We start from the raw sequence: 16,232 nt of genomic DNA, 5'->3' as shown, positions 1-16,232 counted from the left end.
CAAGGCTGTGAGAATTTAGCCCAGACCCTTTCCCAAAACATACACCCTGGGATGACATCAGCACAAGATTAGCCAGAAGGAACAGCTTAACCCAGAGCTCAGGGCTGTGGAAGTTTTTACCCAGACCTTCTCCCACAACATACATCCAAAGCTCAAAAAAAGGCATGTCCTTGAACAAGAGATACTGCTGCCTACAAGGCCTACTTGTCTATGTTAAAAGAATGCAAAAAAGAATGTTGACCTGCTCCTTAAAGGGGCCTTAGGCTTGGACTCCTTATAGACCTGCCTAAGCTAACTTTTTACAGTGAGGCGGTGGGGAAGTACATTATTGGCAGAAGGTAAAGCATGATCGCAGGCATGGAAATGGGTGGTTCAAAGCATAAACAAAGGCGGCAAGTAGGGACGTCCCTGGTGGTCCTGTGGTTAAGGATGTGCCTGCCAATGCAGGGGACATGGGTTCAATCCCTGGTCAGGAAAGATTCCATATGCTGCAGAGCAACTAGTCTGTGTGCCGCAATACTGGGCTTTAGAGCCCATGATCTGCAACGAGAGAAGCCACTGCAATCAGAAGCCTGAGCAGCACAGCCAAGAGCAGCCCCTGCTCGCTGCAACTAGAGAAAGCCTGTGTGCGGCAACGAAGGCCCAGCACAGCCAGAAATAAATGAATAAAAGAAGACAAGAAGTTCAATCTGGATGATGTGCTGGGTAGATAAAGAGTAGAAGAAATAAGGATGAAAAAGTAAGTTGGGTCAGATTTTAGCATGAATCTAGGCTAAGAAGCACTGTGGTATCACTATTAGGGAGATTTTTAGGGAAAGTGATACAATCAGAGCTTTGGCCATTGTCAGGAAATAGTGTTTAAAAGACATTCTTTACTTAGAAGTCTAAAGCACTAACAGCCATAAAAAAGATAATTTTCCTTGAGGTTGAGACAATCACTTGGGGAAAACTCTGCTTCAGTCTTTGCACTTAAACACACATAATAAGCATATTCTAGGAGACTGTACTATACCTGCTTCCTGTGAAAGTTATGATTAGGAGGCAAATAATTAAGATAAGGGCTGATACTCCATGACTTTCAAGAAATTATCTTTTGAAGATACTACTGAGATCAGAAACCATTTAGCCCTAGATTATATTCATCTATGTATAAATTACAGAAAAACAGAAAAAAGTATGCTCTAAATATGACAACATTTTAGTTAACAGCCACCAAGATGGGAGCTAAACTATTTTATTGTTTGTTGTTCAGTTGCTCAGTTGTGTCTGACTTTGCGACCCCATGGACTGCAGAACACCAGGCTTCCCTGTCCTTCACCAACTCCTGGAGCTTGTTCAAACTCATGTCCACTGAGTCAGTGATGCCATCCAACCATCTCATCTCGTCCTCTGTTGTCCCCTTCTCCTCTTGTTTTCAATCTTTCCCAGCATCAGGGTCTTTTCCAGTGAGTTGGCTCGTCGGATCAGGTGGCCAAAGTATTGAAGCTTCAGCTTCAGCATCTGTCCTTCCAATGAATGTTCCGAGTTGATTTTCTTTAGGATTAACTGGTTTGACCTCCTTGCAGTCCAAGAGAATCTCAAGAGTCTTCTCCAGCACCACAGTTCAAAGGCATCAATTCTTCAGCACTTAGCCTTCTTAATGGTTCCGCTCACATCCATACATGACTATTGGAAAAACCACAGCACTATATGGATCTTTGTAGGCAAAGTAATTTCTCTGCTTTTTAATATGCTGTCTAGATTTATCATTGCTTTACTTTCAAGGAGCATCTTTTCATTTCATGGCAGTCACCATCCACAGTGATTCTGGAGCCCAAGAAAATAAAGTCTGTCACTGTTTCTATTGTTTCCCCATTTATTTGCCATGAAGTGATGGGACTGGATGCCATGATCTTAATTTTTTAAATGTTGAATTTTAAGCCAGCTTTTTCTCGTCTTTCACCTTCATCAACAGGCGCTTTAATTCCTCTTCACTTTCTGCCATAAGGGTGGTGTCATCTGCATATCTGAGATTACTGATATTTCTCCTGGCAATCTTGATTCCAGCTTGTGCTTCATCCAGCGTTTCTCATGATGTACTCTGCACAGACTTTAAATAAGCAGGGTGACAATATACAGCCTTAATGTACTTCTTTCCCAATTTTGAACCAGTCCACTGTTCCATGTCCAGTTCTAACTGTTGCTTCTTCACCTGCATACAGATTTCTCAGGAGGCAGGTAAGGTGGTCTGGTATTCCCATCTCCTTAAGAATTTCCCACAATTTGTTGTGATCTATACAGTCAAAGGCTTTAGTGTAGTCAATGAAGCAGAAGTAGGTATTTTTCTGGAATTTTCTAAGGATTTTGAGCATTACTTTGCTAGCATGTGAAATGAGTGCAATTGTGCAATAGTTTGAACATTGTTTGGGATTGCCCTTCTTTGGGATTGGAATGAAACTGACCTTTTCCAGTCCTGTGGCCGCTGCTGAGTATACTCAGGACCTTTACCTTAAGAAAGCAGCAAGTAATATGGAAAATGTATTTAGAGGAAATTTTCCTTCAGAAAGAGTTAAGTCCTATCTCTTTACGAAAGTATCAAGGGTCCATCACAATTCACTAACTAAAGGTTCTGGGGAACCAAATTTTTAAGTACGTCAATATTAAACATCAACATTTACGACCCAAATAAACTATTACCCCCGAAAAGCAAAATAAGTCAAGGGTATAAGTTGACCAACAATCAATCTCATTTCACACAGTCAAAAGTCTGTCTCTAAATTTCCCCATCACTTATTCGGTACTATATTACCTTATTCTAAGAAAACAAATGACTCTCTGAGCATCCCTCAATGATAATTTAATTTCCTTACATTTTTATAATCTACATCAACATTTTAAAGTCAGACTCTGTTACTGAAATGGGAAACACTCCTTGACTTTATCCCAAACATCTGCATCTTTGTGCTAGCCAATGAATTTAACTCTGTATTAGGCCAATCCATGACAGTAGGATTGTGGGGGCAGGTGGAGGAAGGCTGGGTTCAAATCCAGGGTACTGATCTGTGCAGAGTCACACAGCACTGGCTCAGGGGCCCATAAGAAGTCTGAAAAATATGCTAACAGAACACATGGGACAAAAAGGTACAGAGAAAACTAAAACTGTTCATACTTAAGGTCATTTTATACTTATCTCTATAACAGAGCCCATGGTAAAATACTATACAATTACAAAGCAGTACATTTCTTTATTATTTAGCAAGTTCAGTTCCAATGTACACACAATCCAAATGTGAAGCTTACTAAGAAAACAAAGGCAACAGTATTTAATTACAGAGAAAGTTAAGCCAAAGATACGATTAATCCCTACTCTGATAAGTCCTCTGATCACACAGCCCTTCATCCCTACAGTGATTATTGATTAGTCTTCTGATCACATGGTGCTTCCCTGGTAGCTCAGATGGTAAAGAATCTGCCTGCAATGCAGGAGACCCAGATTCGATCCCTGGGTTGGGAAGATCCCCAGGAGAAGGGAATGGCAACCCACTCCAGTATTCTTGCCTGGAGAATTCCATGGACAGACCATGGGGTCGCAACGTATCAGACACGACTGAGTGACTAACACACTGATCACATAGGCCTTCATCCCTACAGTGATTATTGATTAGTCCTCTGATGACACAGGCCAGCAGTTGACCTTGGCTGTATGTTGGACTTGCTTAGAAGCTTTATAAAATAGTGGCACCTGGGTCCCATTCCCAAATATTCTGATTTGTCTTGGAGGTATCTTGGGCACTGAGATTTTAAAAAGGCCCCAAGGTGACTCACTGTGGAGCCAAGCTGTTGTTTAATCAGCATTCTCTTACATGTAGCCTTAGAATTTTTCTCTGGCCATTTCACATCTGTGAATTTCACAGTTCAGCTTTTTTCCCTCAAGGCCAGGACCTTTAGAATCTAGTATAATAACTTAGCATAATGTCTGCAAAAAGTAATCAGTGCTTGTTAAACAGAATACAGGCATGTAGATCATGATAAAAAATGAAACAGAATATTTTTAAAAGATTAACATACTTGCTTAAACTTTTGCATATCATTTCTGCTACGTTTTCACAGTTCTTCTTAGTGGGACAAAAAACTAAGCAGGAATAATTGGGAATAACTTCTGTCACCAGTGCTACCAATTGATCAGGATCCATCTTTTTCAGAGTATCGGAATACTGCACGACAAGATTTAGGAACAAAGTAGTTAGCAGCCAGGAAAGCCTTTCATTTTACCAGTGTGCTTTGAAAGGTAAGTAAATCAACCATAATTTTGAACTCCTCATTTAATAAATATGACCATTTAAAAGAAAAGATGCAACCTATATTACACAGCAAAATGTTAAGTCCCACTTTTGTTATTAGGGTTTTGTTAGGTATATTTAATTTTAAATAAAGGAAGTGAAAATAATAAATTTTATTAATAACTCTATGGCCCGCCCATCTTCACCAAAGCAGAAAAAGTCCACAGAGAGAAACACAAATTGATCCTAATAATAGTCAAAGAACTGCATAAATAAGTTAAACCTCTTGCTATTACTAACAGTTTTCAAAAACATATTCAATCATACTACAGGACATGTTTTCAGAAATACAAAATATATTTATCAAACAGACATAAAGAACTCAAAGAACAAAAAAAAAGTAAAGTTATTTAAAATCTCCTCACTTTCTTCAACTTGACTGAAAACTAATTAAGATACAGATTTAGAATAATATACCTTTAGGTTGTTGTTTAATCACTCAGTTATGTCTGACTCTTTTGCAACCCCATGGACTGTAGCCTGCCAGGGTCCTGTGTCCATGGGATTTCCCAGGCAAGAATACTAGAATGGGTTGCCATTTCCTTCTCCAGGGGGTCTTTCTGACCCAGGGATCGAACCCCTGTCTCCTGCATTGGCAGGTGGATTCTTTACCACTGAGCCACCAGGGAAGCCCAATATACCTTCATGGAATAATAAAACTGCTGTAAAATTCCTTTCTCCCTTTTCAATGTCCTCCATGAAAACCACAGAACATTAGCACAGCAGACATCCATATTTTCATACACCAATATCTGAGCTATACAGCTCACAAATATTTCTTCTTATATTACTGTTGCTGCTGAATGAATAAACATTTATGGGAAAGGTCTCCAAGCTTTCTTGGTCCATGGAGCCCCAAGGTCAAAAGAAAGTTTTGATTATTAGGTAGTCAGGTCCAAAGAACAAGGATGCATTTCTTCACAAATAAGGAGCCATCTGAATAACAATAAATGTCAGTTGAAAAAAAATTTTCATTTCATTCTTAAATAACTATCATAACCCACTAATGAGAAGTATGCACACCTGGGCCCTCCAGTCTTTCAAGCCAGGAAACCCTTATTTCCTGTTCCACATTGATTTTCACATGGTATTTGCTTACAGTAAGTGCAAAAAAAAAAAGAAAGAAAAAATCACCAACTTCACAAAGATATACTATCTTAGGAAGTAATGTAGTGTGATCTAATACTGACATTGGAAACTGTCTGAACCAGTCATTTGTATGGTGTCCAACAGATGTCCCGCATCAGCTTTTTTTCTCTGAAATATATAAACTGTCCCATGGTACCCATGTGACTCCTTTGCGGTGTCCCAGGGCAGCTGGGCACAAAGTCTAGGAACCTCACCATCAGGGATTATCAAGGTTACCTTATAATTAAGGAGGCGTGAAAAAGTCATGCCATTCTCAGCTCTGCTGTCAACTTCATATATTGTGTCATTTATTTTCAGGTATTCTTTTAATTCAACCTTGAATTAAAAGGACATTTGTAATTAATATCATATATAAATTCCTCTTTATAGAGTTTCAAATTTTTTAAAATATGTTGTAAAACAGTACAAAAACTTTATCTTTTCTAAGGTATGCAGAATACTTCAACTTAAATTTCTTTCCCATTTAAGTTTCTTTTTCCTTTAAATCAAAATAGGGATTACTATCCTTGAAGAAATGCTTTTGAATTAAATAGCCACATATCTAAAAGGAAAATCAGACACTTACATTTGTCACAAGAGGAAGTAAAAGTGAGCCAAGTGTTCACTATCTATTATTAAGGAGTTATTTGTGTTACTCCTCCAGATTTAAAAACTTTATTAGTCACCAGTTTTAATGTGAATACCATCAAATTATTTTCAACTTAAGTATCTGTAGACAAAAGAAGTTTGTAAACAGAGCTTACTGAATGTTTTCAAGAATAGCATTGAGAAGCTCAATGCGCTAGCCACTGTACCACACAGCCACCTACAGAACATCACCTAACTTGACAATTAAGGTCAGGAACTATCTCTTGAAAATTCTCATATTTGGTGCAAATATAAAAACATCAAATTTCAAGTTAAAATTTGGTGATTCTAAAAAATTATTTTTTGTAAACCTATTTAGACACAGAGACTACAGAGTACATGTACATTATAAGCTTCTCTCAAATAACTATGAACAACATATACTTACTTTCTTCAAGCCTTTTGGGAACACTGTTATTGGGGAGTTTAAATTTATATCCATGTGAGGTCTTATTTTAAAAAAGCATTATAACTATCAAAACTTAAATCTTTGAAAACATTTTTTAACTTTTAAGATAAACTTTTATATGTGTCAATAACTCAAAATGTGAATCACTAAATTCTCACCAGATGAAAAAATTTACCTTAGAGAATATAAAGTGGAAAAGCAGAATGGGTCTGAAAATTTTCATTCAGTAAGTATTCACTGAAGGCCCGTGAGCCGGGCACCCATCCCGGCCAAGCTCCCTGACCCCACAGTGCATGTTCTCTCCACACAGGCTTGTCAGCATTTAGATACAGTGAGTGGCTCCTTCATCACTCTCAGAATTTTTATACAGTACGTTTGCTAGAAACAGAAGATGGCACATAGCAAATCAAACCTTAGGTACATACTGGTCTAAACTGACTGGTGTAATATTCTGCTTGCAGGAACTCTTGCAGGTCTTCAACATTGTTTAACGTTGCACTCATACCAATAATTTGAGTAGTTTCTAAAAAAAGAAAAAGTATTGAGAAAAATGTGTTATTTAGTATATCATAACAGTAACTTTAGCAACCTTTTTGTGTTTGTAATTTTTCCAGAATGACGTGGGAAAGAGGGGCAGGTAAGACAAACACAGTTGACCGTGAACGAAATGAGGGTTGAGGACACCACCCCTCTGTGCAGGTGAAAATCCGTGTAAAACCTGGAGGTGGCCCTCCTTATCTCCAGTCCTGCCTCTCTGGACTCAACCAACCACAGATCCTGCAGTACTGTAGCACTTACTACTGAAAAAACCCACTTACAAGTGAACCCATGCAATTCAAACCCGTGTTGTTCAACAGTCAACTCTATAAAACCAGACTATTAACCTGGCAGATGATATTACTCAGAAGAGAGGTATAAGCTGGTCACACAAATTGGGAGCCATCAGAACACAAAAAGAATTTGAAGTCATGCGTATGGATGAGAATTAGCAGAAACTGTATGAAGAAGGAAACAAGGGATGAATCTATGGTATAGGATCAACGTATACGATGAACACACTTAGAAAGTAGTGTCACAAAGGAGAACAAAAGGAGAAACTGAAGAGAGCCCTTTTGTTCAAATATCTATTAAGTGTAAGGCACTGGTGACAGAAAGACACATAAATATGTACCAGTATACTTATATAAATAAGTATACAGCAGCAGTATACATAATTATACACATAAGTATACAGAAGCAGCGTATATAAATATACATGGAAGTACACAGCAGCAGTGTACATAAGTATACACATAAGTACCCAGTAGCAGCATGCATAAGTATACAGCAGCAGTATACATAAGTATACAGCAGCGGTGTACATAAGTATACAGCAAACACATGTCCATTATGTGCAGGTACTATGCTAGATGCTTCACAAAGACTCATGCTATCTCCACAGCAATTCAGTGAGGAAGGTTCTATTACTATCCTCCATTTTTGATGCACAAGGAAAAAGAGGCACAGTTACTATCAGTTCAGTTCAGTTCAGTCACTCAGTCATGTCCGACTCTTTGCGACCCCATGAATCCCGCAGCACGCCAGGCCTCCCTGTCCATCACCAACTCTCAGAGTTTACTGAAACTCATGTCCATCGAGTCAGAGATGCCATCCAGCCATCTCATCCTCTGTTGTCCCCTTCTCCTCCTGCCCCCAATCCCTCCCAGCATCAGGGTCTTTTCCAATGAGTCAACTCTTCGCATCAGGTGGCCAAAGTATCGGAGTTTCAGCTTCAGCATCAGTCCTTCCAGTGAACACCCAGGACTGATCTCCTTTAGGATGGACTGGTTGGATCTATACTATATAGTATACCTGCCCAAGGTCACATACAAAGTTAAAAGTGAGCCAGGATTTGAATCCAGCTGCAGAGTCATTACACTGTTCTACCTCTCAGTGCTAACACATGATTGGTCTTACAGAAGGACAATAGAGAAGTGAAAAGAGAATGGTGTTTCAGCACCCAAGGGAAAAAAGAATGAGTACTCAAATACTGAAAAGAAATTAAGACAAGAACTATCAGTGTACACTGGATGTGACAAGTAGATGATCATTCTCCCTTCATCCTCTGCTTTATATTTTTCCATAGAATGTATTACTATCTGATACTATCTGTTTCCTTGTTTATCTGCTTATTATCTGTTCACTTTCACTAAAATATAGGTTTGATAAAGGCAGGGACTTTGTTTTATTCACTGCTACATCCCTAGCACTCAAAATAGGGCCTTACATGCAGTGGGTACTCAATAAACATTTTTTAATCAATGATTATAAAGTGCTACAATCTGCCTAAATAACAGTTATCAAAATTTTAAAAATAATTCTTAAGATTTGATCTTTATGATGGATAATTTTCTATAAACTATTATAGTACCTAATAGGCTATTGCAATAGTATATAAAAATAGATAAACATTTAGAATAAATATATCATATAAATTTAGAAACTATCTGATGGTGTAAAATAGTTCCTTAAAGTGACTATTTACAGACGTTTTTTAAATGATATTGATGGTGGCGATAGCAGCAAACCTTTAGTGTGCTCTGTGCTGAGCATGGCTGAATGCATTGGTCACATGTGTTACCTCATGTAATTCTTACAACAATCCCATAGGTTGATACCATTATTGTGCCCATTTCACAGATGAGGAAAGAGTGGTTGAGTCACATGCCTAAGCACACAGAGCCAGTAAGTGGAGAATACTGGTGGGGACATCTTCAAATGCTAACTTCATTTATCTTCATGATTCTACTCATGCATCCAACAAAAATGTATAAGCTTACTTTAGAAATAAAAAACTAAGAAAGCTTAAGCATCTTACTCTAGGTTACATAATCTAGCTAGTGATAGAATTAACTCTTTTATAGGTCTCTTGATTATAAATCAACTAGTGACCACATTTGAAAAAAAAACTTACTGCTCGTGTAGAGGATTTTTGCCAGAGTCATTTCCAGTATAGCCCCACGGCTTCCTTCACCAATCATGTGCAACTTTGAGATTTAAAAAAAAAAAAAGGATAAAAGTAAATCTGCATATAATACCTACATAAAACAAGCATATATTTGATGAAATGAAGAAGCAATGTTTGCTTTATAACTCAAGCATTTTAGTTATGGTAACTAGAGTACATATACATTATTTCACTGATATTTTAAGTTAATGACGTTATCCCTAGGACAATGTCCTGGCATCACGAATTCATCAGTACTATTATAAAACTGAACATATACACATAAATTTACTCTTCAAGAAACAACTGACACAAAACTGAATTTGATTACCAAGCATTAAATGCCTTCGTCTAAATACTGTCTATATCTTAAAATACTCATCCTCATAAGGTATTAAATGGATACACATAATACTGTTAGTACAATAAAAATGTTGATAAATCAACAAACATAGTAACCAACCTCATCTACAACAACCAGACCCAGACTGCTAATTCTTCCAGTTTCAATCAAGGAGTTCACCAGACTATGTCCTTTTTCAATAGTGGCAATATATAATGATTTCTTTTCCCTTCTTTTAATTGGAGGAAATTTTCCTTTGCTTCCAGCATACTCCTCAACAAAGAAACCCAGTTCTATACCAAAACTTGACAAACCTGAAATCTAGAATATTAAAATAAACAAAAAAAATTCAGATAAATAAGAACTGTATTAAGTGTTCACAGGGATTTAAAAAATCTAAAATAGTGTTTAATATAAATCAATGAGAATAAGGTTACAGATAAAGCATATACATCTAAGAAATGTCATAACTAATGTATTGATCCTTGAAGTGAATGCCACTTTTAAACTATGTAATGAATGTAAAAATAAATTTTAATTCTCTTCTGATATTAAAAAACATCATAACTCATTTATTTTGATAAATAATTGGTTAGTTTCTGCTTGAAAAAGCATGCTAAATATCAGTAGAACATTTGAAATGGAGTTTAATTCACAACTTTAGGGGGAAAAAAACTCTTTCTTAAACAGTTAGTTAGTATTAGAAGAGATTTTTAGTAAGTACACCACACTGCTTCTACACGTCCTAAAAATAATAATTCTCCATCAGTAAGGCTACCTCTTCTCAGTCAAGAAAAAGTTGTTACATTTATTCTAGTTTTTATTTTATCTAGTGTTTATCTAGTATTTATTTTATCTGAAAGCGAGAATAACATTAACAAATACCATTTTAAAAAATCACACCTTTTCTTGAACAATTGCTACATATGGTAGGATCATTAAAACATCTTTTCGTCGGCATAGTAGTTCTTGTAGCATTAAAATCTCAGCCACGAGGGTTTTTCCACCACTTGTTGGCAAGGAATATATTAAATTTTTTCTTTCTTGCACAGATTTCAATGTTAAGCAAGTATGTTGCCATTCTGTGGAATTGAAAAAAGAAGGAAAAAAGCCTTATTTTTCCCTTCTACAAAGTTTTCTAAGAAGAAAAAATCAAATCCTATCCTGTGTAGCATCTTCTCATAGTAATAAATGCAACTATATATAAATATCAAAAATCTCCAATGCATGGTGTGCATACTAGTTCAGGCCTGGTTGGTGGGGTGGGCAACTAGTTCACCCAACTGCCAGCTGCAGACTGAGGTCTAAGATTCCACCGGGCAGGCAGGCCTGCTGGACAAGAGGTATCACCTGCGACATCAGAAGGGCTAAGGGGCCTTTCAGGGATCTGTGTGAATTCTAAGGCCTTTCTCTTATGTTCAGTAAGGACACTGTGTAAGCCTCCCTTCCTCATTCACCCAACAGAGAAACAGAGCGAAGAGGAAAAAAAAAATTGAGAATTTACACAAACCTAGAGACTATTCAACCAGCTTTCACAGGGTGCTGGTTTGAATGGTCTGAATACCATTTTAAACTGATGAGAGGGACTTCCCTGGTGGCCCAGTGGTTAAGACTCCACACTCCCAATGCAGGGGGACTGAGGTTGATCCCTGATGATAGGATAAGATCCCGCATGCTGCATCTAAGATCTGGTGCAGCCAAAAAAAAAAAAAAAAATCCTTAAACTGATGAGATTGCTTAAACCATAAAAGACTAGTGTTATTAACTATAACATCTAGATTTTCCCTGGTGGCTCAGTAGTAAAGAATCCACCTGCCAACGTAGAAGACACAAGAGACATGGGTTTGATCCCTGAGTTGGGAAGATCCCGTGGAGAAGGAAATGGCAACTCACTCCAGTATTCTTGCCTGGGAAATCCCATGGACAGAGGAGCCTGGTGAGCTACAGTCCATGGAGTTGCAAGAGAGTCGGACATGCCTTAGTGACTAGATAACAAAATCTAGAGTTTCCACAAGTTAGCAAGGTGGAATTCATGAAAAGGATCATATTAGATCCAAAACAAAATGTGAAAACTGGTATAAGTACTTTGTAGGAAAAGTGGACAATGTGGATCATTAAAAGTCTTCAAAATGTGCATTATATTTACCTCTAGAAAAATGGGCAAAAGATATGATAAGACATTTCACAGTATGGAGAAATGCAGATGGTTTATAAATACATGAAAAGATGCTCCACTGTTACCTATTAGCTTGGCAAAAGAAATAAACCAATAAAAAGCATTAAATAACTACCTAAACAAAAAGCCCCTCACATGTAAAATACAGAGTTGACTAGAGCAGGAACAAACAGGCACTTTTGTGTGTGGCTGATGAAAGTATAAACTGCTACAGTCTTTTTGGGAAGCAATCTGTCAGCAACAAACATAAAACTGCATGCTGCCTTTGATCTAGCAGTATTGCTTATAGAACTCAACATTGACAGAAATAAAAAGCATGTGCATATATAAAGATTATGTGCAAGATGTTTACCATAGCATTGTTTATATAACAAAGAGCCAACAGGGTAAAGACTGAATTATTACACAATCATATGAGCTAATTATTTGCAGCCTGAAATATATGCAAATAATTATGTATTTTTTACTTTAAAAGCATTTCAGGATTTTACAGTACAGGGAAATAATAGCCATTATTTTGTAATAACTTTAAGTAGAATATGTAACCTATAACAATATTGAATCACTATTTTGTACACCTGAAACTAATATGTTGGGTAGGCTGCAAAGTTCATTTGGGTTTTTCCACAAGCTGCTGCTGCTCACTCACTTCAGTTGTGTCTGACTCTGTGCGACCCCATAGACGGCAGCCCACCAGGCTCCTCCATCCCTGGGATTCCCCAGGCAAGAACACTGGAGTGGGTTGCCATTTCCTTCTCCAATGAATGAAAGTGAAAAGTGAAAGTGAAGTCGCTCAGTTGTGTCGGACTCTTAGCCACCTCATGGACTGCAGCCTACCAGGCCCTTCTGTCCATGGGATTTCCCAAGCAAGAGTACTGGAGTGGAGTGCCATTGCCTTCTCCGCCACAAGCTGCTATAATGTTGTAAATCAACTATGCTTTGATAAAAAATAAATTTTTCAAAAATATTTAAATACATTGAATATTTAATACTTAAATATTAGAAAATACTTCAGGCTAGTATCACCCATTAGTTATCAAGCTGCAGATGTTTATGTGAAACTATATGTCCACATTTTATCCAACTCAGAGTTTTAAAGTATAAAATGACCAAAATAATAAATACTTGGAAATAACATTTTTCTTCACATACTAAAAAAAGTTACATTAACTTAGTTCCCAATATTTTTATAAAACACACTAAGCATGTAATTCTATGCCTAAAAGGCAAAAACAACAGTATTGTATAAGGTTGAGGTTCTCTAACTCAGGAGCTCTCAAACTTTCTGCACATCAGGATCAGGAGGGCTTATCCAAGCAGAATGCCAGATCTCAGCCCAAAGTGCTGACTCAGGGGGGCTGGTGCGGAACCTGGGAATGCGTATTTCAACAGATTTCCAGGTGATGCTGATGCTGCAGTTAGGAACTGCACTTTGAGAAGCACTGCTTTAGCTCAATGAAAAATAACACACATATTCATGCTTTAAATTGGTCGTATCGTCATCAGATTTACAAATACTGAGATTTTAAAAAGTTATTTACTAAAGTTCTTACTTTAAAGCAAACAATATATAATTACTGACAGTCATAACCAAAGTTCAACTTGGCAAGTTCTTGACACAATATAACTGGCAAAAAAATGATTATCCCTTAACAGATCAGGAACTAAGGCTCAGAGTCCAAGACCTGTGGTTAAGTGACAGTGCCAGAACTCATCATCAGATTGACGATCCCCAAGATTCCACATGTCACGCGACAATCAAGCGCAAGTGCACAACTACTGAGCCTGCGCTCTGGAGTCCGGGAGTCGCGACTACTGAGCCTGCGCTCTAGAGCCCGGAGTCACGACTACTGAGCCTGCGCTCTAGAGCCCGGAGTCACGACTGCTGAGCCCATGGGCCCTAGAGTCTGTGCTCTGCAACAGGAGAAACCACTGCAACGAGAAGCCTGCACACTGCAACCAGGGAGTAGCCCCAGCTCGCTCCAACTAGAGAAAGCCGCCTTCATCAATGAAGACCCAGTGCGGCCAAAAATAAATCAATAAAAATAAATCTTAAAAAAAAGAAAAAGATGAGTTAGGTAAGTCTTGTCCTGAGAGCAGGAGATGCAGATGAAACATAGAACAAGGTGCTGGTAAAAAAAAGCAGAGGGCAGAAAAGTAACATCTACTTCAACGACAATACACACCTTTAGCTCTTGAACTGCAAACCTCACAGTTTAGTTTTGTTACACTCTTGTAAAGCCTTGTATTAGACTTTGTTTCCTGTAGTCCTACTACTCCAACCTCAATGTCTTCCCCCAGAGATAAGAACCCATGTTTTCAGGTGGTTCACAATACTAACTTAGGAGTTTCAGAAGTAATTATGAAGTGATTAGACAGGATGCTCTTTCAGGATGGCAGCAAGTGTCCCTTCTTTGTCTAAAATGACACATATTTGAGAATACGCAAGGAGCCAGGATTTGTGAAAAAATGTTACAAGACAAATTAGCTATTACTACTATTTCTCTGCATTTAAACCCTAACTTAAGCTGTCTTTAAAGATGTTTAATTAATGATATTATCAATACTGACTCACTCAAGACATCTGAGTAGTCAAAGGAATTTCAGCAACTAAGTTTTGGTAGCAAAGTAACAGTCAGCCAAGGAAGCTAAGAAGACGGAGGAGCAGCCAGCTAATTAGGAAAAAAAAAAAAAACAGGAGTGGAATGTCAAGAATTGGGTGTTTCAAGAAGGGTCTGGTCAGTTATGTTAGGTAAGCAACTGAGAAGTCAGGGAAGAACTAAAGTCTCACTGGGTTTACACCCCAGTCATTATATAACAAGTGACAACACAGACCCCAGAGGTGGAATGGGCTGGGAATTATCTGAGGTGAGGAAAAGGAGACAGCAAGGATAACAGGTTGGAGCAGTGTGGCCACGAAGGGAAGAAAAGAAATTGAATAGCAGCAGGATATGGATGGAAGGCTGAGAGGACTGAGTTTTTGATTTAAGGTGAGAAATAGGACCATGGCAGCATCTCTTTTCTACTGATTTGCACCAATATTATGGTAATAAGGGTAAATGTTTTTTCATTCCAGCAAAAAACATTACCATATAATTTTTCAATTCCCTTGAACTGAACATAAAGATCTCTCACTTTGCTGGGTAATGAATAAAAAGGACCAAGGTCATCTGATGATGACTCGATTGTTTTCTTAGCAACATTAATTTCTTCAGATAGGAGAGTCTCTTTGAGCTGTTTAGTCCTAGAAAATATTGGTGTTTGGGCTTTGGCATTTCCAGTCATGGTACTTTTTAGATGATCTTTCAGACTTTTTCTCCTATTTGCATCTGAACTAGTTCTGATTTTCGAAGAGGATTCAACAGTCTGCTGAGGCTGCTCTCTGCTATTAACGGGCAATTTCTCATTCACAGTCTTAGGAGAGGATGAGTTCCAATCCTTTTCTTCAGTAGATGGATCACCCAAATCACTGGAAGACTTATGCAAATTTTCAAAGAATAAAACCTGAGAAGAAGGTACATCATACAAAATATCAGCTTCAGGTTCAATAGAGACATCTTCATGCCTGCTCTGGTTCTTCATGTGCTCATCTATATTTAATTCTGTACAGTCACCTACAGTAGGAACATTGAGTGTGTTACATTTATTGCTTTCTGAACAAAGATCTTCAGTGGCATGGTCTGTAGCATGGTTCCTATGTTCAGGAAGTTGCAAATACTTTTGTTCCAGATCATCAACTTGAGCTAAAAGAGAGTTCTCAGCAAAGCTATCATAGTCACCAAACATGTCCTCTTCACTGTCAATGATCTGGAAAGAAAACAAAAAGATTTATCGTGGAGTCTATTTTCATTAAGAATAAAAGTTTCAGCTGAAAGCTCTCTTAGGTATATAATTGTATGGTCACATACGGATCACAGACCTAAATGTAAATAATCCTATAAAATAGATACTACTGTTCCATTTTACAGATGTAGATACGGAGGCCCAGAGACGTTAAGTGACTGACATCAACTGTACTCCTAGTGATCCTGGGATCCTAATTCTTAAGCTACCGTTAAATCCTTTAAGATGGTAGCAAGACCGACGGCCATCTACTGGGAGAGATATCTCACTAGGAGTTTCTGATAACCGCAGTACTGTTTCCCGTCCCATCTGCAGACACTGGCCTGCAATAAAATCATGCTTGTGCTACCCGGCACTCCAAGAAAATTGTTCTTAGAATA

General features: G+C 37.9%; 1 protein-coding gene across 5 annotated transcripts in view; it reads right to left on the bottom strand.

The window, feature by feature from the left end:
- The window catches only part of HELQ (helicase, POLQ like), a 48,656-nt gene that overhangs the window by 31,498 nt on the left and 926 nt on the right, over positions 1-16,232 (bottom strand). For 2 of the 5 annotated variants that reach the window (XM_061145626.1, XM_061145627.1), the window contains exons 2-8: positions 15,099-15,816; positions 10,737-10,915; positions 9,954-10,154; positions 9,458-9,530; positions 6,930-7,027; positions 5,685-5,783; positions 4,048-4,193 (exon numbers count right to left, since the gene is read on the bottom strand). In XM_061145626.1, coding sequence (XP_061001609.1) covers positions 4,048-4,193; positions 5,685-5,783; positions 6,930-7,027; positions 9,458-9,530; positions 9,954-10,154; positions 10,737-10,915; positions 15,099-15,816 — 1,514 coding nt within the window. Of the gene's footprint in view, positions 1-4,047; positions 4,194-5,684; positions 5,784-6,929; positions 7,028-9,457; positions 9,531-9,953; positions 10,155-10,736; positions 10,916-11,343; positions 14,980-15,098; positions 15,817-16,232 lie in introns of those variants that run through there. The other 3 variants (XM_061145629.1, XM_061145630.1, XM_061145628.1) reach the window with 3 other exon arrangements.

The sequence above is a fragment of the Dama dama genome, chromosome 6, assembly GCF_033118175.1.
Source record: "Dama dama isolate Ldn47 chromosome 6, ASM3311817v1, whole genome shotgun sequence".
In the NCBI taxonomy this organism is placed as follows: Eukaryota; Metazoa; Chordata; class Mammalia; order Artiodactyla; family Cervidae; genus Dama; species Dama dama.
The sequence above is the reverse complement of the archived record's forward strand: the minus strand, read 5'-3'. Positions and strand labels throughout refer to the sequence as shown.